Source organism: Lynx canadensis, chromosome A1 (assembly GCF_007474595.2).
Source record: "Lynx canadensis isolate LIC74 chromosome A1, mLynCan4.pri.v2, whole genome shotgun sequence".
In the NCBI taxonomy this organism is placed as follows: domain Eukaryota; kingdom Metazoa; phylum Chordata; class Mammalia; order Carnivora; family Felidae; genus Lynx; species Lynx canadensis.
Window position 1 is genome coordinate 181154554 of NC_044303.2, and position 18155 is coordinate 181172708.

The 18155-nt window shown below is 44.0% G+C and overlaps 1 protein-coding gene and 1 pseudogene across 1 annotated transcript in view; one reads left to right on the forward strand and one right to left on the reverse strand.

Moving 5' to 3' along the window:
- TENM2 (teneurin transmembrane protein 2) overlaps nucleotides 1–18155 on the reverse strand; it is a 380391-nt gene that overhangs the window by 83626 nt on the left and 278610 nt on the right. Inside the window, 1 exon segment of the mRNA XM_032593990.1 lies at nucleotides 4126–4336. Coding sequence (XP_032449881.1) covers nucleotides 4126–4336 — 211 coding nt within the window.
- On the forward strand, nucleotides 17544–18052 carry LOC115513601 (annotated as a pseudogene).

Consider the following 18155-nt stretch of genomic DNA (forward strand, 5'->3'; position numbering starts at 1 on the left):
CCTCACGGAGAGGTCTTAACGCTTGCTTTCCTTGAGGAACAGAGCTGATGACATGTTGGAGTGAAATCCACGGGCAGCATCTCTAGTCACTTGGCTGGCCAATGGGGTCTCCTGTGCACATTCCCTCTACCCTTGGCCTTGCTCCATTTCTTGACATTATTTGGCTTTTGTTTGGCCTGAGCTTCAGGCTGCCCTCATCACTCGCGCTTGTGCCTTAGTCTGGCACAGAGAGTATTATACTCGGGTGAGAGCTTCCCCATCTGGCTACTCATTTCCTTTTTTGGTCTTGGAGAAAGGCAATGTTACTCTTCTCCTCCAGGCTGGGATGTCAGAGGGAATGGAGAGAAGTGCACAGAGGTGTTTTTTTATGGGGCTGGGACATATACATACATTGTTTTTTTGCTGCTCTTTAAGAGCAAAATTTCTCACAATCCATGACAGCCTGAGGAAAAGAGAGTATTGGAGCTTTACGTATTTTTTTCTGGTAGAACTATCCTGGGTTCTGACTTCCATGTAACTATATTTCTCTTATATCAAATTCCTGCTATCTTGGTGGGGCAGGGGCAGGGGTGGTTGAAATCCCCCTCAACTTTTTTCCACTGTCAGAGAAAGCTGTCCTCTCTCCAGATCATAGTAACTAGAACTTTTGCAAGAATGACAGTATCAACAAGCAACGTCTGGGAAATCCCCTAAAGCAAGAGAGATGCCACAACAGTCCTCTCAAAATCCATACAGGGGGAATGCACATGCCTCCTCTTACCTAAATTTTCTTGACTTCATAGAGAAATGGGTTACTGAGAACTTCCATTTTTGCACTGAGTCTCCAGCCTATTAGGCAGGTCTGCAGCTATATTGTTAGCCTTCAAGCCACTGGGCAATTTGACAAAGGCAGAGAGGTTCTCAGGTTTCCAGGTTCCTGGACATACTCCCAATTTCTGGGCTAGGTAATCAAGCTGACCTATTCTTTGCCAGAATCTTGTCCAAGTCTGTTTGATTTTTGGATCGCACTTACTTCTGCTATCTCAGGTGGGATGCAGGCATGGAGGAATGCTTTCTCCTGGCACCTCTCTTTTTATTAGCAATAACTACCCCCAGCCCCTGCCATGGTTCAACTCCAACCCTTTGATGATCTCACGAGGGTTTAGACTGTTCCACTGACAGCTCTAATTGTCTGCTACTGGCTGCCTGACAAATGCATCCCATTTTAGCTGGTTCCAACCATAATGCCAGAGGCTTTTGAAAGTGGAAAACTAAATTATGAAAATAATTCTTTTGTTCAATTCCATTTCCTTATCTTAGTGCAGACTAAGATTTCTTTCATGCCTTCCAAGGCACGATTTTAAAATCGATGTGTGTTGATGACCACAAGGTACAAAGTGTTTATGATGAGAAAACAAAGCTGGGAGTACATCTCGCAGTGGGTTTTCTCCCCTCCTTTTTTTTACACAACTGTTATTTATTTTAAATCGTTCCTATAGCATAAGACTTTACAGAGCACCACAGGAATAAAAGGGGCCTGGTTGCCTAGGCTTCCTACTCTCTATTTTCCAAGTTCCTCATTGTTGCTGGCTTCATATCGTTTCCAGGCAGACAATTCACAGAAAAGACTCAGCTGAGACATGCTATCAGTTCGTTTCTATTTATGATTATTGATGTGTAACAATTATCACATTATCTAGATAGTGAGATCTGCTCTATAAATTATAGTGGTGGAGTCAAGGCATTTTAGTTATTTTTGTATGCCATTATCTTGGGGAAACGCCTTCTTAGAAGTCTTGAATTAACTTCTTTTTTACTCCTAGCCTTCTCCTTCTTTTTTTTTTTTTTTTTTTTTTTTTTTGGTCAGAGGATAATACGCTAAAATTCACATGCTTGGTGAGCTTCAACCTATGTCTTGGAGTTACATTTTGTATTTCTGAATTATGTATCTACACCAACATGCTGGAGTGTGGGCTCATTTGGGTGGTGCTATTTATTGCTACTTTCAAAGCATCAGAGAGGCTTTCTCTAAAGCAAGTTTCTTTTGCCCAGATCTCCGGGGCTGCTATGGTCCACAAATATTCTGGAGTCCTTACCTCCTCTTCTGCATCTTGGCTGTGGCTCAAGGTGCCTTCTGGAAGTGTTAACTTTGGTGAGGAGGATAAAATTGAATTTTAAGGGACAAAAAGGAGAATAACAGGAAATTACTGGATTTACAGTAGAAAAAAATGAAATGTTAATAGGAAACTGAACAGAGCATGGGCTTTGGAAAGATGCATTTACAGTATTAGCAAACTGTATGTAAACTATAGTGAAATGCTTATGGCCTGGTGCTAGGGCCATTCAGGACTCTTGGGCAACAGGAATTATGTTCATAATTAAGGGAAATATACCTGTAGAATCCCTGTCCAAGAACTAGGATTTAATAAGCAAGTACTTTTTTGATCAGATATTTATGGTTTCTTTTATTTTTGAGGGGTTCTTGTATTAAGGTAATAATATAACTGTGTGAGTATATTCTATAGTATTATTCTAATTTTATCAATCAAGAAAATGAAGTTTATAAGGTTAAATAAGTTGTCTAATATGACATGGCTAGAGGGGTGCCAGGGCTGAAATAGAACAGGGCTGAGATGATTTTTTTTTTCTTTTTAGTAAAACTAGGACAGAGAGAGGCTAAAGTTGTTAGCCCAATGTGACCTTGCTAGCCCAAGAGCCCTCGTATTAAAAGAGCTGTCAGGAAGTGGGGCTGCACAACTTCCCAGAGAGTTCTAAGGGGTTGTAGAATTAACTGGCTGTACCATTATTCCTTACCTCCCCATCCCACCTTTGCCAGGCTCTCCCAGGGAGAAGCAGAGTCTGAGTCATGACCTGCTGATGCTTCCTCCCCAAAGTCTAAGGTGGGGGCACCAAGAGAATCATTTATAAAGCTAGGGGCTCCTGTAAGAAGTGAGAGCAGGTATTTTATTTGCTGGCTGGAAGGCTGCTTGGGCAGCGTACTTCCTGAGTTGCTTCTGGGCCTCCCCAGAATGAAGTAGGATAAAGAGAACTAAGAGAAGAATGGCATGAGAAGGATAGTTAGTGGGGTGAGGAGGCCAGAAGTGCCCCACTCAAGTTCAAGGTTCCTAGAGGCTTCATGAAAGAGGACCCAACCATCCATTCTTACTTCTCTACAGAAAGGAGCATAGAGATGAGACAGATATCCCCAAGAAGACTACGCCTGCCATCTTCACATCTGCACATACCGTCGACATCTGGACCCAGACCCACCAAGAGCAAGATCTGTGATATGTAGGCAGACCGTAAGAAGTCCCCTGCCTCTCCTATCCTTTCTCTTACCTCCAGAATCAGAAATAGTGCCTAGAAGGGAGAAGGGGATGGGATGTCTCAAAGCCAACTCTTCCCCCTGGCTCTCCTCTCTGGGTGTACAGTTCTAACTTGTCCTGGGAGGAAGGGCCAAACTTACTATATAATAAATCTAGAATTTGCCCCTAGAATATTCATAAGTCTCAAATTAGCAACTGAAAGCAAAAGTAAACATAAGAGAAACTCTATCATTGTGCAAAGAGGGGTAACATGCCCCAGCATGACATCTTGCCCAAAGTAGGCAGTTAGCAGATGCAATTGATGGGGTTGCTGTGCAGATTAGAGATGGTCTATATAAAGTGTCTGGCTCATAAGTGCTCAATAAATTCTAGCCACTGGCATTATCTTGGCTCTAAGGTGCCAGAAATGATAAGCTATGTTATTAAGTTAATAATTGCTTTCAAAAATACTCTATTGAATGAAGTATTTCAGTGATGATCAAACAAAAGCCACTACCAGAGGTATTTTATAAAGAGAGATAAAGTAATGAAATGTTGTAAAATAATAGATTATAAAAATGATCTAAAAACCAGACAATCAACAGGTGTCTCCAGCAGGTTCTAGGTTGAAGGTGGCCAAATCCTACAGACAGATGAGGACTCTGCTCTGGGTCTCGACCCATAGAGAGCAAGGGGCCCTCTGTGAACCAGAGCAAGGAGCTGCCCTCATGGGATAGTTTCCAGGCCAACTGGGCCCATGGAAAAACGGGAGCACCTCTTCCTGCTCTGATAGGGAGGCAACCAGCCACCTCGGGGTCTGTGTGGACAGAAGGGTGCCCACCTGCTATTGAAGGGGTTGTCTCCAGGAATGATGTGGGTGCTGTCTTTGCCTGCCAAGAGCTTGATGCGGTCATAGAAGGACTTCACGGCAGGCGAGTCTGTCTGGCCCTGCTGAATGATGTCCAGGGGGTCCCGGGACCCTCGGCAGAGCAGGCTGTTCTGACAGGCGGACTGCAGGCAGCAGTCAGGGTCCAGGCAATCCACCAGGCCATCTGGAAGGGCAGAGGGAGAGCCAGGGTCAGTGCATTGCACAACACAAAGCTTCTGAGAGATGCTAACACCTTTGTCATGAACAGCATCAACCCTTCCCAAGGGCTTGAAGTGGCAGGTTTCACACGACAAGTCTAGTTTAATTCCAGTATATATGCATAGAAAATAAAAGACTGAAAGGAAATAATTGAAAATGTGGACAAATGATTATCCCCAGGTAGTAGATTAGTGTGTTTCTCTCCTTCTTTATTATACTTTGCTAGGATTTCTACTTTTTCTGTTATGAGCAAGTATATTTGAGTGGTTGGAAATAAAACCAAATATTTCGCTTTTGGATAGAGCAGCACTAAAAATTACCCATAGCCAGTTCTCAGGGCCTTGTGCTAATTGGGTGCACAAATCATCAAAATGCATGGGATTCCTTAAATCTCAGTTTAATGGAGAAACTGAGATCCATCTCTGCTCCTTGTCAGACAGGGAAGGTACTGCTGACCAGTGTGAGAACTGGGTGGGTGAGTTTTGCATTTTCTGGGAAATGTGGAAAAATGGCTTTGGTTCCAGCACCAAGAAAGTAAGCTATCAGTTCACCCGATCGTTTCTGGTTCCACCTTGCTACACACCCGTAACACTTTGAACATCCTGATTTACTAGGTCCTTGGCCCTACATCCCTTTCCTGGGCTGTTTCTTATCATTCATGTACCATTCAACAAATATTTGAGTGCCATCCATGTTCTGGAAATGCAACATGGTATGAAGAACAAAGAATGATGGGGTTGGTCCTTAAGAAGCTGACAGTACAGTGGGGAAACAGATGCGACTCATCTTTTACAACCCAGACTAGGTATGGCCACCTCTTCTAGGAAGCCTTCCTGGTGATGCCTCTGACTAGGTTATGGTACTCCTGCTCTGTGTATCCCTGAATCACAGTTTCTCAAAGAATGGTACTGCATCAAAATCCCATGAGTCTCAAGGGTCTATTCCCGAGCTTCCCAGGGAGAGCCTCCAGGAACAGGTCCTGGGATCTGCCTTTCACCCATGCTTGCCCGGTGATTCTAATGCACAATAAATTTTAGAAACCTTTGTTAATGCCAACTTCCTTGGGCTAGAATCAATTATCTCTGTGTGCTTGCCTTCCTGTCTGGAAAATGAGCTCTTTGAAGAGAATAACAGTGTCTTATTCATTTCTACATTCATGCCTTACTTAGTGCCAGCCACGGAATTGGGTATTCAACAAAGGTTTGTTGAATGAATAAATGACTGTTTCCCATTCTTCACACGCGTGTTAGGGCTGAGCATGGGAATGTTTCGGGTAGTGTTTGCTCCTTGGAATTCCCTATTAGAATGGATTAGTTGGCCAACCCTTATTCACTCTGCTGGGAATTGACTGAACACACAGTGGAGAAGATTGGAGAATAACTTGCTTGCACCTCCCAGATTTGATAGCAAGACACTTTGGGGCCATAATTAACATCATGGAAACATGTACTCAAACCCTGGGCTGGGACTTGACAGTCACTTGTACTGGAACACTGAATCAGAGGCCTGGCTGCATGCTTTAAATTTACTACAATGTAATTTTTTGGCATTACTCTTTTCATTTGGTTCTGCTAACAAAATTGAAATATGTAATTTCACCGAAGTTCCACTGTAATTTAGCAATTAATGTACAATTATTTTAATGCATTACTTTCTTTTTAGCAAACAAACAAATTAGGAGGTTGTGTGTTTTGCTTGGCTTTAAATTACTAAAACTAGCCTCTCATTTTCCACATGGGCAAATGTGGCTTCAGTGCCTTGTAACACATTTAGATTTACAGAATTTCCTGGAAACGCAGACCCAGGAGGGTGAGCAGGCGCACACACTTTAAATTTAGAGACTTTCGAAATCAAGGCTCTGAACACCTCTGCCTGATATGCTGGCTGAATCAGGTGCTCCCTAGAGCCTCACAAATCTCATACCCAAGAAATGGGGCCAGAGAATTGTATCTCAGCAGCAGGATGATGCTGGAGCACCATCACAGACCTATGTTCAGATCGTATAGTGGATCCCATAGCCACTGGCAGAATAAGAAAAAGAAAAGAATAAACGCATAGCATTCTGCCTTTAACATCACCTTCCGTGGACCGCCTCCACCAGACAGAAGGAATCCACCACGGAATGCCTGCTTTGGATTTAAAATTATCCTGCTGAGATAGGTTAGCAGTGCTTCATTCAGCAGCTACAGAAACTTCACAGGTGAGAAAAAACACACTGTTAGTAGCACTATAGATTTCTTTAAGGCCACTGGCCTCTTCCCATTAGAAGTTCCATCTGTCTCTGGTGGTCTTTCCCTCCTGAAGCTGGGAACATCTCCTACCCCCTATCCGATTTACCACCCCTTCCATCTAACCAGCTTGAGAACTTCATCAGGCTCAAATAATAACCTGGGACAGTTTTTCTATTAAGCACTCAACACTTTTCTCCCCAACCCCTGCTAGTCTGCCGCTCATTCTGGACTTGCAACTTCTTCCAAAGGGTGGACCTCAAATTTCCCTACTGTTTTGTCGATTCTTGGCTTTTTATTTAAGGGCCTGTCTGGCAGGAGATGTCCCATAAACACATCAGCAATCGCAGATGGCAAATGCTAAAAAAAGAAAAAAAAAAGGATAGAAATGATTTCCTCCTACGTGTTTGCATTGAACTGCTCCAGAGATTGTGCATTTGGGGTTCTATCGGTTATTAAGTGTGAGCATACGTTATTCCTGTAATGACCTCATCATGTTGCATGATTATGGGCTGCTGCTGCCGAACACTTTCAAACGACACCGTGAACTTTAAATTGGCACTGCTATCTCCCAGCGGCCTGTCAGTCATGAGAGCCGCATCTTTATGCCAGCAAGCCCCTTGCATGGAGTCTGACATGGCAATCTTCAGTAAATTACCCTGTCACTGACAATCTTGCAGTTATCTTGCAAACAATCAAGCAGGCAATCAAACTGTCCTGAATTGCCAGTTCAGGACCCGAGAGGCTGCCAGCGTCTCTATTCAACAGGGGCGCGAGAGCGGCACAGCCCTCCCGTGACATTGGCCGATTTCTTTCTTTATTTATCCACCTACTTGTTTGTCTGGTGGGCTTTTACCCAGTGAGGGTGGCGAAAGAGGTGTGCAGAGACCTCAAAAAGGGCCCAATTCTGACTCAGCATTTTGGGAAAATGACCCAGGCCATCCTGAGCAGGCCCCACAGCAGTGTCCCATGTTTGCCTAATGGGTCCTCATTTACTTCACTCTGTGAGATGTGGCCGTGGAGAATTATCTAGGTGCTTTCTGTCAGGATGCATGCTAAATCACAGCTCTGGCTATATTCCACATGTGTATGTCATACACTAATTGCCATGGCCATTTCAGAGAAATATGGATGTGGAGAAACTTTCTGGGAACAATGTGGGAGGCATTCTTTTTACTGCTTTTGATAAAGAAAATCAGAGAGTCTTCCATAACAGGTCTGGCAACGTGAAGCAGAAATCAGGTTGATGCTAAATTGATTCCTTTGAATTAGAATTCCTAAAGTAAAAAGCCAAAAAGTCTACACAGCATCAGAGGGAGGTTCCTGGCCTCTGGAATCAGACAGATTTGGGATTGAAGCTCATCTCCTCTAGTCCTCGGTTGTGTAAGCTTAGATAACCAATCTTGCCAAACTTTAATTTCTTTGCCTGTAAAACTGAGTTATAATAATGCATATAGCATAGGGTGCTGTGATGGGGAATAAATGAACAGATACACACACACACACACACACACACACACACACACATATCAGTTTGGCATAGTTTGTGTTCAATGAACTATAACCAGAAACCCTGCAAAGTTTTCAACTTTTTCAGTTTATAAAAACCAGACATGGCAGGGCACCTGGGTGGCTCAGTTGGTTAAACGTCCAACTTTAGCTCAGGTCATGATATCATGGTTTGTTGAGCCCTGCATCAGACTCTGCGCTGATAGTTCAGAGCCTGGAGCCTGCTTCCAATTCGGTGTCTCCCTCTCTTTCTGACCCTCTCCTGCTCATGTTCCATCTCTGTCTCTCAAAAATGAAAAAAAAAGTTAAAAAAATTAAAAACCAGACATGGTTATAAATGAAATTAATATCCCCTATTAGAGTCATTCACTGGTATTTGCTATGGGTAGGTTGAATCCTGTCAAAAATGCTATGTTTCTAAATAGCAATAGGTGAATGGACAGTATGAATAAATGCTATGGGTGGAACGAGATTTGCACGTATCCTTGATTTAAATCCTCACATAACCCCACAGAGCAGAATAATATAACCCTTAAGCTGCATAGTCTGGATCAGGCTGTCTGGGTTTGACTCTCAGATCAGGTACCCAATCTGCTGACCCTGGGCTAGTAACCGCTCTGCACCTCAGTTTCCTCGTGTACAAAATGAACTGATGACAATGATGTTAGAAAGCACAGTTTGGAGGATTAAAGCAGTTATTACACATATAGTACTTAGAACAGTGCCTGGTACAGTGACTACTCTGTTAACTGTGTGTTACGCCCATTATCACGCCATCATCCACTCTATAAAGTTGGAAACTGAGGCTCTGAGAAGCTGAGTAAGTTATCCAAGTGGCTACGAAGGAGTTTTGGATAAAAAGTAGGAAAAGGCAACCAGTGAGATCATTACTCTTTGTCTTCTTCATTATCAGGAGGAGGTGATGTTTCTTTCCCAAAGGGAGTGTGAAGACAGGGCAGTGGACACCCATCAACTCTGGAAGTGTGGGTGGCCGTGAGATTTAATTACCTTTGCAGGCTTGTCTACTCCTACAGTTGGGAAAGAATCTGGTTGGTTAAAATGAGCTTCTAAAAGGAATCAACATGAGAAACAAGATACCTGGGGATTTATTCCCTGCACTGCAGGCCGCTGGGGACCACACTATTTACCTGTGAGATTCAAAGCCCCCATTCAGCTGTTTACCATTGGCACAAGGTGGCACTTGCCTTCTGGGCTGGCTACAAGTTTGCGCCAGCTGTTTCCAGCCCCTGCCTAGTTCGCTCTGTTAGATTTTTAAAGGAGTTCCTTTAAAAGATTCAACCTCAAAGCCTTAACTGAACACTTACTAGTGAAGCTATGCTCAGGGGGAGGAGGCCACGGGTTAATGGAGAGGCTGCAGAGAGCCATAGTAGATACTGGGTATTTCAGAGTTGGTTGAAACATGAGCATGTTTTCTGTTTGGGGAAGGCTGCCTGAGTCTGTACATCACTCTTACAGGGAAGGGACATCTCCAGGAATGAGAGGGTGTTTATTTCATTCATTTCACTTATTTTCCTCTTTGATCTCTGTAAACTGGGCAGCTTATGGAGAATCCAGATGAAAGCATTTTGTTCAATTTTGGTGTCATTTATTCCCTGTAGCTTGGTATGCAAGTGATTCCCTTTATAACCTGCATGAACTCTCCAGCTTTCTTGGGTATTAAAGGCTTCAGAGAAACATCTAAATTTACTCTTCTTAGTTCCATTTCGTGACAGGGTGGCATGAATCGACTCCAACAGCTCACTTCAGGTGTCGTGGGTAGCTCTGCTACAGTCTGCACATAGCACTTGATGGGAATGGGTTATCATCTCAGATTTTAAAATTGAGCTTCACTCTTTCCAGATTATGGTTTGGTGAGTGGCATCACCAACCACCAAATCTGCCTTCCCTACTCCTTGGGCCAAGAGGCTGGTTAAAACCTAGGCTTTGAAGAGTACCTATATTTCCATTCATCAGATGTTCAAGAATAGGCAAACTGAATCAATTATGGTAGAAAGTTAGGACTTGCAGTTACCTTAATGGGGAGGTACTGGCTGGGAAGGACACAGGAGAACCTCCTGATTGCTGGAAAGGTTCTAGATCCTCACCTTATGCACTTGGCTATATAGGCTATATATATACATATGTGTGTGTGTGTGTGTGTGTATACACACACACACACACACACACACATATATATATATATATATATATATATATACACACATCTCTATAGGATGTATACACACACACATTCATTCATCGGGATGTATATTTAAGATTATGCAATTTATGTACTTGCTAACAGACTGACTTCAGGCAAGATACCAACCTGCCTGTGCTCTGTCTTCCTTATTTGCAAAGTGGGCATGATGATACCTCACATGAGCAATGAGAGGACTAAGATAATCCACGCAAGGTACATGAACAGTTGTGAGCACCTAGCAACCTAGTATGTGCTTCAGAATCTTTTCTATTTCTTTTCTCCTTTTTGAGTCTTCTTGGCATCGTATAGGTTTGTTTAGCACACAGAGTGAGGTACTTGCCAAGTTCTCATTTCCCTAAGGAAAATACAGGGAATCCAGGTGGTGGACCCAATAAATCCTAGGGTCATTCTTGAGATCAGTTAATGATGGAGAGGTAGAAAATTAACAAAGAGTGGAGGGAAGGGGGGAGGCAACAAGTTGGGGCAAGAAGGAAGAAGCCTATGCTGTTTGGTTTTTGTGATGGAAATAAAGGAGTGGTGAGGGCTCGCTGGCAAAGGCTCGAAGTGTCTGAATGGCCAGGCACATAAAGAGGTTCTTGAGTAAAAAGAAATGAGGCAGCTGTAGTATTCTTTTTTGCCTTGGGAATTATTTTCTTTTAAGGTGAGCTCTTTCAGGACTGTGTCTAAAGTGTGTGGGGTCCCTAGCAAATATTTTTTGTCCGGGCCCCTGTCTACATAAACAGTTTGAGTTACCCAAATTGACATATCAGCACCATTCTGGCAGGCTGATCTCACATGATCTTGCAAAATTTTCCTCCAGCCAGCAGGAGCAATCTACTTGCCAATCTGTCCACTAGAATTAAGGCTGGGCAATGGGCCCTGAGATATCTCATAAATGCAAATCCCCAAATATCTCTGAGAATCTGGTCAACCTCACATGCATGGGGATGGGGTAAGGAATGAGAGAGGATCAGAAAGCACCCTGAAATGGAGAAATAGGGACCAGGGCTCAGGTGGGTCCTAGTCTGGGCTGGCGTGCTTCACCCATACAGCACTGCTGACCCTGGCCACTCCCTGCCACTGGAGGAAAACTTAGAAAATTTCAAAGGTGGGGGACACTTCAAAGCTCAAGAACTCACTTGCCCAGAGCAGCACTGGATTCTTGGTCCAGTTAGACAAATAGCAAAATAATATGGGCTTTAGAGTCAGAATGGTTAAACCCTGTTCTATCATTCATTGGCTGTGTAACCTTGGCAAGTGAGGCAAGTGACCGACTTCCTGTGACTCAGTTTTCCCACCTATAGAATGGACTTAATAGCACCTACTTCACCAAAGAGCATGGAGATTCTATAAGATGGTGCACATGAAATGAGATGATGAAGATATTGCACTGAAAACACAGGAAGAGTTCAACTAGTGGAGGCTATTCTTCATAATATTTTCTGCACTCCACCAGGGAAGGTACTGTTCCATTTGCATTTTACCCAATGCCTGCTGACAAGTTGGAAGTGAGGGATAATTGAAAGTATTCTGGCTTGATGTAACTAAAAAGTGAAAGGAGCAGGCAAGGCTGACTTGATTTAACCTGGCAATATGAGATTAGTTCTTCATTGCCTCTGTTAGGTCTCCCACATTGCCAACCTTTTAAAGCAATAGATTGGCTGACAGGGTGCTCATTTGGAAGGTTTCACCTGCCATTAATACCCCGGCTGCCTGATGGACCATCGTTACACAGGCATCCCCTCCCTCCCAACCAGAGCAACTGCCATTCTTAAATATTGCAAGAAGTGGGATTGTATTTGTGCTGCTGCTGGAAGTCCTGTTGGAAGTTTTCCTCTCTCCTCTTGCCAACTCTTTTTTGACAGTCCCTGAGTTCCAAGGCCAGAGATCCTTGCTCCAAAGCACCTTTGGCTTTTCTTACACTTAGCAATGGAAGATCAATCATGTCTGACCAGAGATCTGGCAGAATGGAGGCCCACTGAGAGCTGCTTTTCTTGGTTTCCTACTCTTCAGGACACGTGCAAAAAAGAAAGCAAAGGCTGCTTAGGAAAACCCAGGCACTGTTACTGAAGACAGGGATATAATCTAGATAAGACCACTTTTTAATGGGACTCTAGCTTACCAGGAAGCTACTGGGGCACCTGGTCAACCCCTCACGTATGGGGTTAGGGGTAAGGGTTGGTAGAAATTTTGTGACAATGAGCTTGTAGTGTGTATCCAGTTTTTCTTTTTTTTTTTTTTTTGAGTGTTTATCAAAAGTAAACAAATGGAAAACAAAAACAAAAACAAGCTCCATCAATAAAAACCTTTAAAACCAATTCTTCTTAAAATATAACCAGCACTGGAATCACCCGGGACCTTGTTAAAATGTAGATTCTAATTCTCTGGTCCTACAGTGGTCTGCATTCCTTATGTTTCCAGGTAACGCTGATGCTGCTGTTCTGAGCCCTGACTTCCAGAAGTCAGGCTCTAAACCACTGTTGGTCAAGGCATGCTTCCTGACCTCCTGCCCTGGAATCACCTCAGTGATTTTAAAATGCTGATTCTTGCTGTCACCCAGGCCTACTGAATTTCTGAGCATGGAAATGGAAAATTGGTATTTTAAAGAAGATTCCCAGGTCATTCTTTTGCCGACTAAATCTCAAGAACCCCTGCTCTGAGTTATTGAGAATGTCCCACAAATATCCATAGCAGTATATCTGACTCTGAGAGACTAAAGTGGTTTTCCAAACTGGGGGATGTTAATGGGGGTTCCCTGAAACATAGAAGCAGAGGTGACACTGGAGGATACAACTTGGGAAATGTTGGTGAAGCAGGTAAGCTAGTTTTTTTTTACAGCAGGACTTCTCAGAGCCTTTGACATGTGAATATGCATCATGAATCTTTAATATTGCAATGGAACATGAAGCATTTCCTGACCATGGACCCCTTTTGTCCCAGAGCATCTCCCCACAATAGTCTAGTGCAATACAGGTTGGGAAGCACTTCATGGACACAGAGCTCTAGGTTTGGGAGCTCTGTCCTTGGAAGGACGAGCCACACCTTCATCTACTCAATACTCACAAGTGGTAGCCCTATCCTTGAATGACCTTCTCACAAAATGCACACTTTGGGATGATTAGGTGCAACACACAACACATCATCACTACTAGCACATTAGCTCAGAGTCCCTGTCCTTGGGCTTCTAGTGCCCCCCAAAGCCAGTGTATTTCAGCAAAAAGACCCTATGTTAAGTGACACAACCTTGGGGGGGGGGGGTCAGTAGGATGAGGAAGCATTAATGGCAACCACGTCTAATCAGAGCTAATGGTTGACACTTATGAAAAGTTTACTGGGGTGGGGGGCATCTGGATGGTTCGATCCATTCAGTGTCTGACTGTCGATTTTGGCTCAGGTCATGATCTCAAGGTTCATGGGTTTGAACCGCACATTGGGCTTGGTGTTGGCAGTGTGGAGCCTGCTTGGGATTCTCTCCCTCTCCCTCTCTCTCCTCGCCTTCCCTGCTCATGCATTCTCTCTCAAAATAAGTAAGTAAACATTAAAAAAAAAAAAGAAAATCTTACTGTCTTACTGGGTGTTAGGCACCATGCTAAGTGCCCTACACTCATCCCCTCATTAAATCACCACCAGATTTTCAGGCATCATTAGCACCACTGTTTACAGATGAGGAACTGGAGATTTAGAAAGAAAATAACTTGCAGAAGACCACACAGCTGCTTGCATGTTGGGGCTGGGTTTGACCCAGTTTGTAGCACTCTGAAGCCAAGTCCTACATGGATCTGCAACGTAAGGTCTGTTACAGTAGAATGTTCCAAATGGCTAACACACAGGAGTCATTGTGCCCACCACTATGACATGTTATTATCTGCACTAAGCTCTTTTACGTAAGGCAGGACTATGCCAATCAGAAGAGGAACAATTTAAATACATACTGGAGGGAGATTTACCTTTTGAAAATCTGGGATGCCAAGTGTTTTAGCCAGCCCTCTGCCCTCGCTCCCTCTTCTGATAGGTGGACCAACACAGGGCTGTTCCTCTGCCAGCTGCTTAAGCTCCTCTGTGCTTTGACAGACTACACCTTGCACCTTATCCAGCCATCATCCCATATGCTCATAAGAACACTTTGAGGTGGCTTCTATGATGTCCATTTTGCAGATGAAGAAGTTGAGGCTTGGAGAGGTTAAGAGCCTTGTCCATAATCACACAGCTAGTAAATGATGGAGGAGTGATTCACCCTCTGGCTGTCCACCTCCAATGGCTTCTATCCTCAATTCTTCATAGGAAGCTATGAGTAGTCATGGCCTTATAAAGGTATCTGGTGAGTATTGTAGGACATGGGGAACAAAATACTGAGGCTTCAGAAAACATCTTCATTTTCTAGTTGTTCTTTCTCTCAGCCTGCTCTCTTTTTCCTTCCCCCCTTTTCCTCCCTCTGCTGCTTCTCCTCAACCCAAACAGAGCCTCTAGGAATAATGATCTCACTTGATGAGAACTGGCCCACCTTGGACGTTCCCTGACAGGCCTCTCTGGCACAGTCTCACCCTTGTTAGCCTAGGGCCATGTTTTTTATACCTGGGGGATTTCTATCCTGGCTGCTGCCATCTCCCCACTTTTCTGTTACAAAAACTACTGGCAACAGAGAGCAAGGGTCTCTGATCTCAGCCACCGATGTCCCCAAATACTCACCCTCTGCCCGCTGTTCCTGGCCTCTTTCAGTCCAGTTATTCCCCCCTCCCCTGTGCCCCTCATCAACCTTGCTTTCAAAGAGCCCACTGACAGGTCAGACAGAAGCCAGCCCAGCAGGGGGTGGCGGGCTGGTGGGGTGGCAGACAATGACCTGCTGGGCCCCTCAGAAAGAAAAGGGGCTGTCACCACCGGCAACACCTTTGAGCAAAAAGCTGGAACAGTTACTTTCCATCTGAGGAGAGACCCCGTCTCCTGGGGGGAAGGCGGGGGACTGTTCCCCCTACTCCTCCTTGAGCTGAGAGAATTAGCAGAGGGCAGGATGTCTGTCCTTTTGCTGCATGAAGAAGTTACCCCCAGACTGCCAATTGGGAGAAGGGAGAAGACTCAGCTATTATACAAGCTTCCTGCTTGTATAATAAGGATTAAGGAAATCTGAAGTACTAATTCCTACACATGACTATTGCCATGGTCCATGTACTATGCTTAGCAGTCCCTGGAGATCTCCTTGTTTCATTTCCACTTCCACTCTAGGGGCAGGCGTAGGGGCTAGGAGCCAGAATTGTACTCCCAATTAACATCACAGGAGCTGGAGGTTTGCAACTTATTGGCTGTGTGGCCTTGGGCTAATTAGCTTACCTCTCTGAGCCTTAGTTTTCTTATCAGTAAAGTGGAAATAACAACAACAACAATAATAATAGTTTAACAGGGCCTTTGTCAAAGATTAAACAGACCTTGTGCAAAGGCATTTAGTGTATAGCAACAATCTGTTTACTCTGGATTTATAGATGGAGAACCCAGTCCTAGAGAGGTTAGGTTACTAGAAAGGGTTGGGCAGCTGCTCATGACTGGTAGAGGTAGGATTCACACACAGGTGGCCCAGCCTCAAATATGCTGATCACTCTCACTACTTTACGCATCACCAAGCTGGCCTTGGTTTGTAAAGTCCGGCTTCGCTCAACAGTGATTCTTGGCAGCCCCTGCCTTTCCTCTTGCCTCAGAAGAGGACTATGGAGCTTGTATACCTACTGCTACCATCCCACAGGAGGTCCATGTGCAGGGTGAGCCAAGTTGAAAATAGAGATGAAGAGAAGTATAACTGTGTGTTCACGTCTTACTGAAAATAAATCATATATCTTACATTTAGATTTTCTTTGCATTAATAAAATGGTATGAATGGTAGGTAGTGATTTGGATGTCATTGTATGGGTGTATTTTTAATCCTAAAATGAAATGTATTCATACTAAAATAATGTATTGCATTAAAGGCAAGTGCTGTGTATCCTAGAGTCTTCTCATTAAAACCTCCATTCATTCAATTCATTTAATAATTAGTTGGCCAAGACACTGAGGGACCCTGTAGTTAGGAACCTAGATTCTAGAAGGGAAACAATTAACAGATAAATGTATATAGACTTAAAATATTTTTTTAATGTTTATTTTTGAGAGAGAGACAGAGTGTGATTGGGGAGAGGCAGAGAGAGAGGGAGACACAGAATCTGAAGCAGGCTCCAGGCTCTGAGCTGTTAGCACAGAGCCCGATGTGGGGCTTGAACCCATGAACTATGAGATCATGACCTGAGCCAAAGTTGGATGCTTAACCAACTGAGCCACTCAGGCGCCCCTAAAAAGTTTTTTTTAATGTTTATTTTTGAGAGAGAGAGAGAGAGAGAGAGAGAGAGAGAGAGAAAGACACAGAAAGAGGGAGACACAGAATCTGAAGCAGGCTCCAGGCTCTGATGTGTCGCACAGAGCCTAATGTGGGGTTCGAACTCACGAAACCATGAGATCATGACCTGAGCCAAAGGTGGATGCTTAACTGACTGAGCCACCCAGGCACCTTTACATGTATAGTAGACTTTGAGAAGGTGGTAGTGTTTTAAAGAAAAGTAAGGCAGGACAAAGGGTAGGCGAGTGATGGAGGAGGGGGTTTGCTACTTATCTTTTTTTTAAAATTTTAATTAAAAAAAATTTTAACATTTATTTATTATTGAGAGACAGAGCATGAGCAGAGGAGGGGCAGAGAGAGAGGGATACACAGAATCTGAAGCAGGCTCCAGGCTCTGAGCTGTCAGCACAGAGCCTGATGTGGGGCTCAAACTCACAAACCATGAGATCATGACCTGAGCCGAAGTCAGACGCTTAGCTGACTGAGCCACCCAGGCGCCCCAAGGGTTTGCTACTTTAGATACAAGGCTTTCCAGAAGTGTTTGGGGAGACACCTGAAATGAGGAAACAAGTCATGGAAACCTTTGGAGGAAGAGCATTCTGGGCAGAAGAAACAGCAAGTACAAAGGCCCAGGGTGGCAATGTATCATCAGAGTAGAAACAACAAGATGGTGGACGTTGGGCGGGATAAGGGAGAAGAGTAGACAGAAGATGTAAGTGCTGAGTAGAAGCAAGAGCTCACTAACACAGAGCAATGGAAGCCATTGTTGTGACCTGGACGCCATTCTGTGGGAGATATAATGCTCAGGGAAGGTTTGCATGGGGGCATGATGTGATCTGACTTTTAAAAGGATTCTTCTTTTTTTCAGACAGCCAGGAAGATGATGGGAATACAGACTGAGCATGCCTACCAAAAGCAGTTGACCATCTTTCAAAACAAGAAGAAGGTCCTGCTGGAAGAAATTGGCAAGGAGAAGCTCCTGCAATACTACAAAAACATTAGTCTGGGCTTTCAGACACCTAAGGAAACCACTGAGAGCACCTATATTGATAAGAAATGCCCCTTTACTGGTAATGTGTCCATCCGAAGGTAGATTCTGTCTGGTGTGGAGCCCAAGATGAAGATGCAGAGGACCACTGTCACCTGCGACTACTACCTCCACTACATCTGAAAATACAACCGATTCAAGAAATGCTGCAAGAACATGTCTGTGCCTCTGTCCCTCTGCTTCTGGGATGTCCAGATCAGTGACACTGCACTGTGGGTGAGTGCTGGCCCTTGAGCAACACTGTGCACTTTAAGGTGCACGAGGTCACCAAGGCCACCAGCACCAAGAAGCAATTCCAGAAGTTCTATGACTTGACATCTGCCCATACCCCAAGAAAATAAAGTTATTTTCCCAGTCTTGGGCTTAGCTAAAAAAATAAAAATAAAAGGATTCTTCTGACTGCTTTGTGTGGAATAGGCTGGAAGTTGGAAGACCAATAGTCCA